This window comes from Dioscorea cayenensis, chromosome 8 (assembly GCF_009730915.1).
Source record: "Dioscorea cayenensis subsp. rotundata cultivar TDr96_F1 chromosome 8, TDr96_F1_v2_PseudoChromosome.rev07_lg8_w22 25.fasta, whole genome shotgun sequence".
NCBI lineage: Eukaryota > Viridiplantae > Streptophyta > Magnoliopsida > Dioscoreales > Dioscoreaceae > Dioscorea > Dioscorea cayenensis.
The window spans coordinates 21,383,669-21,398,587 of NC_052478.1; the positions used below are offsets into that span (position 1 = coordinate 21,383,669).

Sequence of the window (14,919 nt, forward strand, 5' to 3'; positions counted from 1 at the left end):
TGATATGTTGTCTCTTGTAGTATAAGTTTTCAGTGTTCTCATCGTACATTTAGTAGAAATGAATTTGGAAGTTTTCAGTGTTCTCACCGTATATTTAGTAGAAATGAATTTGGACGGTTGAGATTGATTCATTTATTATGATTATGATCTATGGTTTTAAGATGAATCACTGTACATCCAACTTTTTATTATGTGGTTGAGATTGATTCATTTACTGTTACGATTATGATCTATGTTTTAGATTGAATCATTGTGCATCTCATTTTTTACTGTATTACTATTTATAAGCATAGTAAAACTATGCATCTAAATAATTTCAACCACTGATTTCGATCCAAGGGTCTATAGTAAACTTGCTTAAAATTCACATATGTGTATGTCCACAGAATATTCAACCTCTATATATATATTTTGTAAATTTAAGAATGAAAATAAATCAAAGATAAAATCTAAAGAATTTCTCAGTGTCAATGAATATTATTCTCTCACTTAAAAAAATATAAATAAAATAAAATAATTTCAGCCCTTTAAAACTATAGTTCTATATTAAAAATAATTAAAATTATTAAAATAGTTTTTTATTTTGTGTTTTTTTATGTTTTTAATATTTTTAAGTATAAAATTCATATTTTTAACCCTCGTATTTACACATTTTCGTATTTTAGATAATGAATATGTTTTCTTGGTCTCTCAAACTGATGAATGTCCATCAATTAGAGGATCAAAAAAGATAAAAATATGTAAATATGAGAATTAAAAGACAGACAAATATTATATTATAAAAGATTATAAAAATCAAAAACATAAAATAGAGGAGAGAATTTTGGTATTTATACCTTTAAAGAAATAAGATCCAGATGGCCACCTTATCAGTGTAGCTCTAGGTTGATCTACAACAAGTTAGCAAAAGAAGGGAAAGGTTCTAATTAATGTTTGTTTTTATGAGGGGAGGTAAAGACAAACTGGTCATTTTGTCTAGCTAGCATTATGATGAGAAGGATGATAGCCAATGCACAGTTGATGCAAGGATAATGAGAGAATTTAGACACATGACACCTGATTTTTTTTCAGTTTCATGTCTGGTAATCTTTGAGTTACTGGTCTTTGACATGACTAATGACAAGATGGTTGTATAGTTCTAAGTAGTACTACTTCTGTGCTTCATGAGGGATAAACAATGAGAGATAAGTTGGGTTTACATTTAATTTGCATCTGAAAAAAAAGCTAAACAATAGTTTTAAAGGAGAAATAAAGAAAGAATGCATCAGAGTGATGTAGGCAATAGAAAAATGTTGATAAGATCAGTAGAATCATACCTGCTTCTGCATCATCAATCATCATGTCTGGTAATTTTAAAATCTCTGGTCTTTGACATGACTGATGAGATTACTGGTGAGTTCCTGCATTTGTTTCAGTTTCCAACAATAAACTTTAAAAAACAATCTTTAGGTAAAGAAAGCTTGCATCAGCTTTGTAACAAATATAAAATTTGATAAAGCCACTTTTTTAGTTCAAATGGACTGTTTATTTTTATTTATAAATGCATTTTTTGGTTTGGTTATTTCAATTACATGTAAATTATTAAAATTTAATCATTTTATTAGTTTTTTTAAATCAAATAACATGAACCTAGCTAAATGTAAACATGATGGTTTATTAGTTTACACGGCTTGTTATATGATTAATTCTATTGTTGGAAGGATCATATGTCATTGTAAAATGATTATCTATAATTTTAGAGTTATTGCTAATGTGGGCAAAGTTTTCACATTAATACTAATACTAAAAGAATGATTACATATTAGTTAATAGTAATAAAAAAAAACTCCACATAGTAACATTATTCAGTGTGACTAATAATTTGGTATATATATATATATCTGTGTGAGTAAAAAAAATTCTACTTAAATGACATGACTATAAAAAAAATAAAAAACATTTATACATTTACCCACTTTTTATCAAAAAATTAATATTCATTATTAATAAAAACATAGGACCCACAAACCCTAATATTTAAATAACTTCCTATCATACAAACTACCACTATACTTTTTCTACATAAATTATTTTCAACTATTATAATTGACTTTGAAAAATCTAATAAAACATCAAATGCAAAACAAATAAATAAAATAAAACATTTTTTTATTACTAATAACACATTTAACATAAATAAAAATTTAAATATAATAAAATATAATTATATTTTACTCATTTAAAAAAATTAAAATTATTTTTTGAAAAAAGGAGATTATACAAATAACAGGTAGCGATACTAATATATATATATATATATATATATATATATATATATAGGAGCCGTATGTTTCGTGGTAATGTAGAAATATTACCACGTACTGAAAATATTACCACGTTTGATATTACACGGGTAGTAATGTGGATGGTAATATCACATTACCAACTTATAAATATTACGACGTTTGACATTGCACGGGTAGTAATGTAGATGGTAATATCATATTACCAACTTATAAATATTACCACGAAAGTGATAATCCTATTACCACCAAATTTGGTGTATATCTTGGATTACCATAGTAATCTTAATTTTTTATATTTTAACAAATTGATTACCATGACAACCAAACACGGTAATGAATTATTCCCGATAATAAGAGTTTCTAACTAAACATGATTATATTAAATTACCGTAATATTCTCAATTATATAATATTCTTACTCATATTATTATAGTAATCTTGTTACGTGGTAATATGTCATTACCACGAACTAAACAATCCCTTAAAGTGTAAAATGATCCGCGGTAACTACCTGCTCTGGTTTTAATTCGGTAAAGTGAATAAAATCCCACAAGATTTAAAAGAAGAACAAAAGTTGGACAGAAGTTACCTGGCCGTGCAGTGTGCCATGCCTTTGGATATTGGCAGTGTGCCATGGCTAGCATGATTTTCTAACCCTAGGTTAGATATGACTGACAGGATGATTGGTAGAGTCACATGCTGTGTCAGTTACCTGCAAATCCAGCACTTCTGGCATATTTGTTGACCAAAAAGAAGACCAACCAATTGCGGCTGTTCCTGATCACAATATACTGTGTGCAAATATCATTAGTAACTTCTTCTCTGTTATAACAAATAGTTCAGGTTGGAAAACTACAAGTAACCATTCAGATGGTATGTTAAACAGTTATTCACAAAGATAAGGGGCCAGAAAAAATATATAGAAAAAAGGTTAACAAGACTGTCACTGACTTTTCAATGGGACAATAAATAAAAAAGTATTCCTACTTAAAAATCAAGCATTCATTTGACTGTATCAACGAAAACGTGGATCAGTGGATGTAGTACCCACCATCATTATTCAAAAACACATCACTAATAGCAACTCAATTTCTGCATGAAATAAATGAATGGGTCAGTGCACCAATTCAACACAAACTAATTTTGGGAACAGCATCCCATGTAAGTCCTAACACAAAAGATTTTTTTTATATGAGAATTAAATTGGTAGTAATTGATGGATTGGAACTATATAAGGTGCAGGCTTGCATCAGAAAACTCAGGGGTCAATGCTGGTATAATAATGGCCTGCTGAGCTCCTTCAAGATCTCATAATTGCACATTGATCAGCACCACACAATGAATGGAAGAGGGTGGGATATTTAAGGGGTTTTAGAAATGAGGAAGTTTCATAGGCCCAAAAATGGTCCCACTGGAGTTTGGTTGATTAATAGTCCTTGTCCTGGTCCTTCATTGCACCACATAATATTAATTACATAAGCCCCAAAGGGATCCTTTCAAATCTTCTACTTTCACTCACCATCAACTTAAGAAGATTTAAACCAATTAAATAAGAGACAGCACAAGTGCCATGTAAAACCATAACTTTGAATTTAAGTTTTCATTTTCGTTTCAAATTAGCCCCATATAATTTATCTGAAATATTTTCAGTTTCTTTTTTACAAATAAAAAAAAAAAGTATAGAAAAAGACTACAAACGTCTTTCAGAAAATGTTAACAACCATTTGTTGGCTTTTTTTTTCCAGCCATGTAAAGTGGACTTCTGGTATTTTTAGGGAAAAAAGAAATTTAATAAACTATTAACATAAAGACTTTAAAAATTAGAAATTTTCCTTTTTATTTTATTTTATTTTTTCAAAAACTTAAGTCTATGAGAGAGTTTTTGAACAAGCAGGTCCAAACACACACGTAGTCCTGATTTTTTTTTAAGGTCCAAAAATTCTAATAAATAAATAGCATATGATGCCGTAAAACTTGGATGCAAGAAGATAAAAGTTTTAGTACCATAAGATAAAAAAAGAGCAAAACATAAGAGATAAATATGAAACTTCGATGCATAATTGACCAAATTATCTCTCAATAAGTCCAAAAGCATCATCACCAAAAAAAACAAAATTTTCTTGCATGGTAACTACTCCATATAATCCCTAAATAATTCTAAGAAATTCATCCACATTTCATAAGAATTTATACCTCAATAAACACACTTGTGAAAACTGTGGACAAGTAAAACATGGGTGCCAGCAAGAGAGCTACGAGACAGAAAGATAAAAACACAAACATTAATGAGATAAATATGATAACTTTCCTGCATGATTCACTGAACAATTCCTCAATAAATCTAAAAATTCATTCACATTTAATAAGAAATCAGTACTTAATAACCACACTTTGATAGTAAAAATTTAATGCCAGTAAGACAGAAAGCACCATGAGATACAAAGAAGAAAACCACAAAAATTAATGGGATAAAAATGTCAACTTTCTTTCTTTCTTTCTTTCTTTCATGGGTCACCATTAAAAAGACAGTAACTTTTTATTGCATTAATCATTAAATAAATCTTCCAAAATAAAAAATAAAAAAAAAATCATACAATACACAATGAATAGGGGGGAATTTATCACTTAATAACTACACCTGTGAATCCTCATGGTCATGGTTCTTGACTTCTTTCCCTATCTTTAACATTAATTGCCCCAAATTTGGTTGCATTCCTCTTCTCTTGCTCATTAAAAACTCCAACAAAATAATCAAACCATTAATGGCCATTCTTATCCCAATCCCAATGTCTCCTTAGTCCTTGCTTTCAATTCATTAAATATCACACCTTTCACTACCCTTTATCAATCTTTCTAGTTCTTCACGTAACCCACCCCATTCTATGCTTTCTATGAACAACATCGTCTCTTTGTTGTTCTTCTTCTTCTCCCAACCCAAGAAACCCTAAAAAAAAAAAACCCTAACTTTGAAACCCTAGAAACCCTAGGTCAAGAATTCTAGTTTTCATCGCCGTGGATGGCGGCGGACGTGAGCGCAAGGTTGAGGATGATGAAGGACGGCGGCGGCGATGGCAAGGGCCAGCGCGACCTGATCACAAGAGACCTCCTCGGTGGCTGTGATCTCGGAGGACAAGATCGGCGTCTTGATCTCATGGTATTATATAGATATTTCTTCGAATTTCTCTCTCAATTTCCATCTAATTTTGTACTAATTTGATCTAAAATCGAAACTGAATTGATAGCCGGAGAAGGCGTACCTCGAGAGGAGAGGTCTCCACGATCTGAACCTCCCGCCGCCGCCGGCAGCGGCGATCGGAACGCAAGCGATCACGGAGGACTCCGCAGCGCTGGATCTCAGGCTCGTTTCGCCGTCCTCCTCCGCGGCGCCGGAGTACCAGAGCGTGTGCACCCTTGAGAAGGTGAAGTCCGCGCTAGAGAGGGCGGAGAGGGAAGCAAGGGGAAGGAGGAGGATGTCGGACGGCTCGCCGTCGCCGTCGTCGTCGACGACGTCTTCCTCGGCGAAGAGACGGGCAGCGGAGGCGGAGGAGGAGGAGGGATTGGACGGCTGGGATTCGTCCGCGGAGACGGGGATGATGGCTGCTGGATGCCCTGGATGCTTGCTTTATGTGCTGATCTCGAGGCGGAATCCACGGTGCCCACGCTGTGATTCGCACGTGCCGATCACGGCGATCCCGAAGAAGCTCAAGATTGATCTCAACTACACCTCTCCCTGATTTCAATAAATTAATAATTAATAATAATAATAAAGAATTATAGAAATTTTTTTTTTATAAATTTGGGGAGAAAAAAGAGAAATTAGAGAATATGAGTGGTTTTGTAAAATATTTCCTTTTTTATTTAAAAAAAAATGAGGAAAATAGACTTGTTTATTTTGTTGCAAATTCGCTTGCTTGTTTTTGTCTATTTTGAAGCTCTGAATTGCTGTAAATATTTTGGGAATTTTCTTGTTATGCTTTTCCATATAATTATGGTATAATAATATTAAATATTATATTTTAAATTTTAAATATAAGTAAATTATTATAACAAATATGGAAAAAAAAAGTACTCTACAAATTGAGGTTTTGTATTGATATCAAATTAATATGAGAAATATCTAACGTTAGAGAAACACATGATATGTCATGCATAATCAACGCACAATTATTTTATCAATTTTTTATAAAAAAATTAAATTTAATTATTTAAATAGATATATTAATTTTATTTAATATTAACAAAACTCAAATAAATTCAAATAAACCAAATTTTTTTAAATTATTTTTATTCTATAATTTTTTTCAAAAATAATATATATCCCATTTAATTATGGCGTGGTTGTGTGACTTGTGAGAATAAAAAATAATAATAATAATTTTTTTATAAATATGAAAAGCCATCTGTAATCCTACGTGGCAGGCATGGACACGTGTCCGCAATGACCAAGCATTCAATGCGGGCTTTTGTTTGCATTGCACGCGTGAAGGTTGGTGGGCCAGGGAGCGCATTAAATTTATGGGCCCCATGCATTTAATGCAAAATTATTAGCTAGGGTTTTAGGTAAGTGGGACCCTCACGAGAGCGGGTGGGCCCAATCGTAATTATGACATTTTGGTGTTTTATCTGGTGAGCATTTTAATAATAATAATAATATTATTATATTTATTTAATGCATTCTAAGGAATTGGGACCCTTCCACACATTATTTCATTATAAATGTCAATATATATATATAAAATAAGAATATTTCTAATCATATTAATTTCGATATAAATGTGAAATAAATGCTTTATTATCGTTTTGTGTTAAACGTTAGAGGCGCCTAATCAATGGGTCACATTAATATATGTATTTAATGTTCATATAAGTGGAAATTATTGAATTTAATTTCTATTTTAATTAAATTAAAAGAAATTTCTTGAAAATCTCAAATTATAATATTATTATGAAAATTTTAAAAAATGAGGGTTTTTTTATAAAACAAAATATCTAAAAAAGTGTGAATGTAAAAATTTGAAAATTTTGAAAACTTCAAGTGATTTTTTTTATGGGAAAATTAGTTAGGATTGTACTTAAACAAAAAGTTAGGGGTTTTTTTTTTTTTAGTTGTCATATTTAATTAATTTATACTAATTTAAAAAAATGGATAAAATTAGTTGATTATTTATATTTTTATAAAAAAATCTATTATTTTTCAAAATTACCTTTATTTAAAATTTCATTTGTGAAAAATATAATTTAATATTTAGTTGATTTTGATTTAGTGAAAATTACACAAATATATTAAATTAAAGAATAAATTTGAAAAAAAATTATTTAATATTGTACTAAATTTATAATGTAATAAGTAAAAAAGAAATACATAAAAGCTCCAAAATGTAATAATTATATAAAAAAGAAAAAGAGGAGTAATCTATAAAATGTGTGAATATGAAAATTTGAAACATTCTAAAAAATTTTAAAGGCGGTCCTTAAAAGAAAATTTGTATGTTGTAAGGGTTAATTTTTTTAAAAAAGCATTATTGTAATGAACCAAGAGTTTAGGGGGTAGTTTGGGAATATAAACATTGTTGTACGTGACGAATAATATGCTTGTAATTTTAAAAGAAGATGAGAGGTAGTTTGGGAATATTAGAATTAGTGTATTTGATGAAAAATATACTTGTAATTTTAAAAGAGGATGAGGGGTAGTTTGGGAATTCTGAAATTGGATTTGAAGACATAAGCATGATGATATGCTTATGCTTGCATTTAAATATATGTTTTTTTTAAAAAAAATTAAGTTGAAGATATTCAAATTGTTTAAATATTTCTAACATTTTAATAATATTAAAATTTTAAAAGGGGTTTATAGGGGGGAAAAGGTATTTTTAATAGTATATTTTAAATATAAAAAATAGAATAAAATTAAAATCATATTATTATTGGGACATTATTGGTGTGAATATAGAGAATACTTCTAACCTCATTAAAACTTTCTTATAATAATAGATTGTAAAAACTATATAAAAAAAAATCCCTTGTATTTTTAATTAAGAAATAATGTTTTGTAATTTAAAATTTAATTGGTGGCTTGTATTTTTATTTACAGTATAAATATAATTTTTATTGAATAGCTTGATTTTACATTATGAGGTAAAATGCATATTATATAAATATTTCATACTTGATTAATAGAATTTTTACAATTTTCTAAGCCATGTATTTTTTTTAATAAAAACTGTAAGTATAAAATATATAATTTTCCAAAAATAAAAAATATAAGTTTTAAATGCTTTGTTATAAAATAATTTATATTGAATTTATTTGAATTACTTTAAAACAAAATTGAAAATGATTGAAAATGAATTATGAACTATTTATTTCAAAACAAACATTGGATTTTTATTATCAAGAACTAGTAGTTCAACTAAAAATTGATTTGAAGTATTTAATTGATGCCTGCAAATATGAACCCAAAGTCTTTTTTCCAACCAAATTAGATAACTACATCTACCTAAGCCTCCACATAGTATAGGGTTAGGCTTATTCAAAATTCATATCATCTAATTTAATTTTTAGCTATATTTCATAGTACACATTTTTAATTTATTTTTATTTATTTAAGAGTTCAAAATTCATTCATTAAAATTTTTATTTAAAAAAATCCACAAAATATTTGTTTTAAAGTACCTTTTATAGTATTTATAATGCCAACAAGATTAATCTATTTGACAAAGGTCTATTTTTTAATAGAGATTATACTGCTTTTAAGCCCATGCCTCATAGAATTAGGCTTATTAAAAATTCATATCATTTAATGTAACTTTTAGCTATATTTATCTCATATAACTTTTCATTTATTTCAAAGTTCACAATTCATTTGTATTTTTGTTTTTAGAAAGATTCACAAAATATTTGTTTTTATAGTACCTTTTATAGTATTTATAATACCAACAAAGTTAGCGTAACAATAGAGGTCTATATTTTTTTATAGATATGTTAGTACTTCTAGACTTGTTTAAAGCCTGTGGCACCTAGGATTGATGGATTATAGGCTTATTCAAATTCATTTCATTTCGTTTAAGGGAGTTCAAAATTCATTTATTAAATTTTTGACTTTAAAGTGATTTGCAAAATATTTGTTTTTAGTGGAAAATCGCTAAAAACCCCTACAATCTTGCTTAAATGCCAAACAAACCCCCATAGTTTTCGGAATGCCCAAAAACCCCTTCCCTTTTCAACTCCATGATTTTTTGAAAACCCCAAAGTACGTAGAACGGCATTAAACGGAGTGTATTTTAAAATTTTATGGACGAAAATGCCCTTGCAGACGGAAGTGCGGGCTGCACTCCATTTCAGGTGAGAGGAGAGTGGGTGGGTTTTCTTAGGCATTACAAATGTGCTTGTCTTCTCTCAACTCGCGACTCCAGCCAACTCTCGTCTCCACTCTTCTCTTCCCACCCAGACTCTTCCCTTTCCACCTACGGCTCTCAAGAAGAAGTCCCGTCAAGTATTCGGCATTTCGTCACTTTGCAGCCTAAGGTATTCATTATGGTTTTTGTTAACTATTCTCATACGTAAGAGACATTTTTTTCGGGTTTTGGTTTAGTGATTTTTGTTTTTGTCGGAAGACATCAAGCTTTCGGGGGATTAATCGGGTCCGGGTTTTGTTAGTCTCGCAGGAGATGTCTCGGCTAGGGTTTTTGTTTTGTTTTACATTTTCGCCTCAGTATACTGATCGAAATGGTTTTCCGATTGTCAGTGCTTTGTGTAATGTTTATAATCTCACGCTACCTTTCGCCTGATATGGTTTGGCAGCTGTAAAAACGAAGTCTCCGCTAAACAATGAGCTTACCGCTTTAAGCTAGTTCGCTCCGCTTAATTATTTGTATCTCCGCTAATAAGCGTACGCCACCGCTAAAAAAATGATATCGTGTTTAAGAACCGAGAGTAACCGCTTAACAAATTACATTTCCGCTAACAATGTGTCGTTATCTGCCGCAGTCTTGTGATTACGGCGGTCAATCTAGTTAATGGGCGATGCTACTTGACACGGTAGTGAGACCGCGGGTCGAATTGAAAGTTCACATGATCCTCGACATCGGGAGATCATCCGAGCGACACCGCTCACAAAGATTTCATCGAAGTTGGAAGTCGATACCAAGAGAGGGCCCTTCTGACTCTCGCTGCGCAGATACGATAACCGCATCAATAAATTCAGGATCGGGAAAGCATGTCGACTTTCGAGCCCCAAGATGTGGGCAATCGTTTCGGCTCGCTGCTGATGGGGAGCGCGTGTTTGTAAGAAGAAAACACTCGCCTTTCAAGAGAGGTATTTATCAAGACGTACGGAGACATGCCGTAGACTCCATCAGGGAGCACTCTTCAAGCAACTCGCTGGACGGAGGGAGAAGAGGAGAATTTTGCCAACCATCGACGGCGTATCTCCGGTACAATCCTCTTCCCAAATACCTCCCGCTTTGCGTTCCTAATCGGATCGCTGATTATGTCGATGATCTACCGAATGGGGCGCACGCACGGGCGCTAAGCTTGACGCACGAGCGGCTTCATGGAGGACATACCACAAGCCGCCACCCCGAGTGCAATCTAGATGCGCTGGGAAGAAGCACCAACACCGGTATGTTAAGGGTCGCACTTTAGAGCGCTTAACATCCGGTTTTATGAGTCGACTCGAACCGGAAAGAAAAGTCCGCTTTCTCGAAGATCCCAAGGATGCTGCTACTGTGAAAAATACTTACCTGAAGTAAGCGTTACTATAGAGACGAGTTTGTCATCTCTCGAAGGAAAAGAGGTAATAATTCAAAAAAATATTTTGTTTTAACTCGTAGACGTTAACGCTTTAACCATATCATTTACCGCTTAACTTTATTCATCTATCGCTTTAACATTATAACTTACCGCTTAACTTTGTTCAACTACCGCTTAAACTTTTTTAGTTTAATGTTTAATTTGTTTGTTCATCGCTTAACACAATAGGTTATAACGCTTAAATATACGAGTTACATGTGTAAATATAGTTTTAATTGTTTAAACTAAATAATTTCGCTAAGATTGTTTCGCTTTTACACATGCTAGTTTCCCTGAGACTGGTTCCGCGACGTCGATGAAGAAGTATTTGTTCGGGCCAACCGCCTGGTCTGGATGCTATTGCTCGAACCGCTTGCTCAAAAGGCAAGATGAAAGGGCAACCTCTTCCTTACTGCGCACTGGACGCTCTCCCCGCTTCAGGCCAAAACGCATTCTGCCGAGGCCGAGAAGCCCTCTCCCACCCCGCCCCGACCGTGGCTTCCCTCGACCGTGTCAGCCCCGAACGTGGCAGCCTCACCGCATAGACTAGGCGAGGATGCTCACCGCAACTCTCACGCAGCTTTCGCTGATTTTGATGATCGAGTTCCCCGACTTGCCGCCGGTGGAGGCATTGAAGGCGTGTCACAGCACAATCGATCGCGCCTTCCCTTCAAACAAATGAAGCACCCGGACTGATACTGCCGTCGGAGTTCGACGACGAGGACATCATCGCGACCCTTCAAGACGGCCTCATTCAAGAAGCTTGCAAAAAAGAGGAAAACAATAATGCCTCCGCCTCCACCCGCTTCGTACCGACGATGAAAATAATAGCAACATCCATCGGCAGCAGCACCATCGGCGGCTCGATAGTTGTTAACGCTGATGACATGCCCATCACGCGGAGGAGATTGAAGATGGCGCCCGAGTTTGCTCGCGTGGAAAAAGATCGTCGACTCGTTGTCTGACAACATCATGCATACTGCGGAACCGGCGCCGACAGTCAAGGCATCAAAGATGGACACAATCCATGAAGAAGAACAACCGGACAACGCTGTGTCTCGCGATTGACGTCGCCGCTGGAATTCACTTGGAACTCAACGGTCGACCGTGTCGCATCGAAGGCGCACACAATCCCACAAGAACAAGAAGCATGTAAGGAAGTGTCTCCCCTGCTGATCTCGCCGGCTGCGCCCCTATTAAAGGAAGCCAATAAAAAGTAGAAGAACTTCGGAAAGTCTTCATTCAAGAAAAATACGCTGCCAATCGCCTACAATAAGTACTGAGCGGGAGTTGATAAGGATCTTCCTCAACCGCCCCCTATGGACAAGTAAGTTTGAAGTTTTTTTATGATATTGTTTAAACTGCTTTTAGTTACCATTTAAGTAGGAGCGTTAACGCTTAAAAATTTACAAATAACATTTAACTTATAAGTGATACCCTTTAAATATTACTGCTACTCGCTTAAACATTCAATATAGAATTTAAAGTTTATACTTTAACGCTTAATTTTTATACTTACAACATTGTTTACATGTCTTTGTTCCGCTCAACCACAAAGACCGTCGCTGTGGAAGAACGACTCGCCAGCACCACACGGGCCAATCTATTCGACCGCTCGAGGGAAGCGAGACGGTCACGCATAAACGTGATGGACGATTCCGTATGTATTCTTGCAAAAAGACGACGAGCCGTAGCGCCATATCGTTATAAGAGGCGCCGCTCCATCACACGGCCCAATCGGCCTTGTTCATGTCAAAGCGTGGCTGACGACGCATACGAATCCACGATGGCTATGATCGAGATGCCGCGCAACTTGCGTATGAAGTGGACATCGCTCATCCTCCCGATAATTATGAGTGGCTACTTCCATGTCGCCGCCCTCGACAATGAAAAACAAGAATACAGTGCATTATTCTTCATGCCAAAGCGAAGAATACGATAAAAAGCGCTCAGAAATGGTAAGTGCTTTTAATAATTTGTGTTTCAGTAATAGTGTTCTGCAAATAATCGGCATTCCAATACGAACTTGTATATCTCGACAGCCGGAACCTATTCGACCTCGTAGATCGACATGGAGTCGGGCGAGTCGGCGACCACAAAGTACCCGCTTGTTCACGGCTAATCAAGCCCCACGATGTAAAAAGGAAGTGTCAACCGGCAGCTGGCCTATGTCATGCGGTTTATCGAAAGCGCTATCACGGTGAGAAGCTACGGTACCGCGAGATCGACGTCCCTTATCTCGCGATTAAGGTATGTTTCCGCGATACTTAGGGAGGGAGGGCACCCATGCATCACGCCCAGAGGGGGAGTCTTCGCAAAGCGTGTTCTTAGTCATTCTTTCTATATTTAGTATACACGATTCTTTCTTTAATAATCCGAGATTCATTGTTTAACATACACTTTCATTGTTTAAGTATATAGTTCATTGCGTAAATATCAATGTAATTAGCTTTAAACTCCGCTTTACTCGTGTAAAACGAACCGTAGGGGAGTGTACGTAAGCTGGGTCATAGTCATCAGATAGGTGTAATAGTTTCAAATGTAAACCAGCTTTTAAATTCAATTCATTTTTTCCGAAGAACACGATAAATTTTTGTCAATGTAAATGTACATGTATCTAAATTCAATTAAATTCATTCTGTTTCGTTTTGAGGTTCTGTTCTTGTTGGATGATATTGTGTATATGTTAAACAGATACTAATGTAGTTTAAACGGAAACATAGAAAGTTAAACAGAGAAACGCTGGGGATCCGAGTGTGTATTAATTACGCTGGGGAACCCGCCACAGATCAAGGTGTATATGTTAAACGGATTCTAATGTAGTTTAAACGGAAACATAAAAAGTTAAACGGAGACTAATATAGTTAAACTGGTAATATATAAAGTTAAACATTAAGTTCCATAGTTACATAATAAAATGTAACTATATACACAATACACAACGCCCTACTCGACAACATATTCATCGCACGATCTACGATCGTGACTCAGAGGCGTGGCAACGGCTACAACGCACTCGCTGGACCCCTGGACGCTCACGACTCGATCCTCTTCGCCCTAGGACGCCCAGTCGCCTTCTCGTCCCGCGATTTCGTCCGCTCCTCAACAAGTATCTCTACCTTCGAACGCTCACGGCCGCTGTACATACTATGCGATCAACTTGGACCTGTATAACGTAGAACACAAACATTAGCACTCGTCCCTCCCCGTCAGTATCTAGCAATAGCACAAAAAACTCCATAATTTAATCGAAGAGCTAAAATTGAATACACCAAATGAGAAGAAGAAAAAAAGAAGAAGAAGAAGAAGAAGAACAAGAACAAGAAGAACAAGATATGAGCCTTCTAAACTTTGTTTGAGAAAAAGCAAGCGTGAGGCATCAAAACTACATGATAAAAGAAAGTTATGACGTACGCTATTTTTCCCACTTTTGCTAAGGGCAAAAAGAAGTTTTCATATCGCTGGACCCACTTCAACTTACCCTACGGGGGTTAAAAGGAATGTAAAATATAACTGAGGGTCATCTCGGTGTGCAAAAGTTGAGGGGTTTTTGGGAAGTTTTTGAAAATTACGTAGGCGAATGAGAATTTTCCCTAATAATAGTACCTTTTATAGTATCTATAATACAAATAACGTTAGTTTAAATGATCGAGATCTACTTTATATATATATATATATATATATATATATATATATATATATATATATATATATATATATGATATATATTGAGAGAGTTTTTCTGTCTTTTTGGATTAGTTTAAGACAGGTGACTCCTAGCATTATAATCTTATTCAAAATTGATATCATTTAATTTAATTTTTAGCTATATTTACCTAGTACC

General features: G+C 34.2%; 1 protein-coding gene and 1 long non-coding RNA gene across 4 annotated transcripts; one reads left to right on the forward strand and one right to left on the reverse strand.

Annotated features, from left to right (window-relative positions):
- Nucleotides 1-620: 620 nt before the first annotated feature.
- Nucleotides 621-4,770, reverse strand: LOC120267854. 3 transcript variants are annotated; one of them, XR_005538606.1, is made up of 4 exons: nt 4,479-4,770; nt 2,875-3,076; nt 1,317-1,400; nt 622-890 (listed from the first exon to the last, which is right to left on the reverse strand). It is a non-coding gene; the product is annotated as an uncharacterized LOC120267854 (long non-coding RNA). The 3 variants fall into 3 exon arrangements; XR_005538605.1 differs by lacking the exon at nt 4,479-4,770 and adding an exon at nt 3,273-4,247; XR_005538604.1 differs by lacking the exon at nt 4,479-4,770 and having other exon boundaries at nt 621-890; nt 2,875-3,262.
- A 210-nt stretch (nt 4,771-4,980) lies between these two features.
- Nucleotides 4,981-6,135, forward strand: LOC120267853. Its single transcript, XM_039275530.1, has 2 exons — nt 4,981-5,439; nt 5,528-6,135. The coding sequence occupies exons 1-2, from the start codon at nt 5,302-5,304 to the stop codon at nt 6,017-6,019; spliced, it is 630 nt and encodes a 209-aa protein (XP_039131464.1). The 5' UTR covers nt 4,981-5,301; the 3' UTR covers nt 6,020-6,135.
- The last annotated feature ends 8,784 nt before the right edge of the window (nt 6,136-14,919 follow it).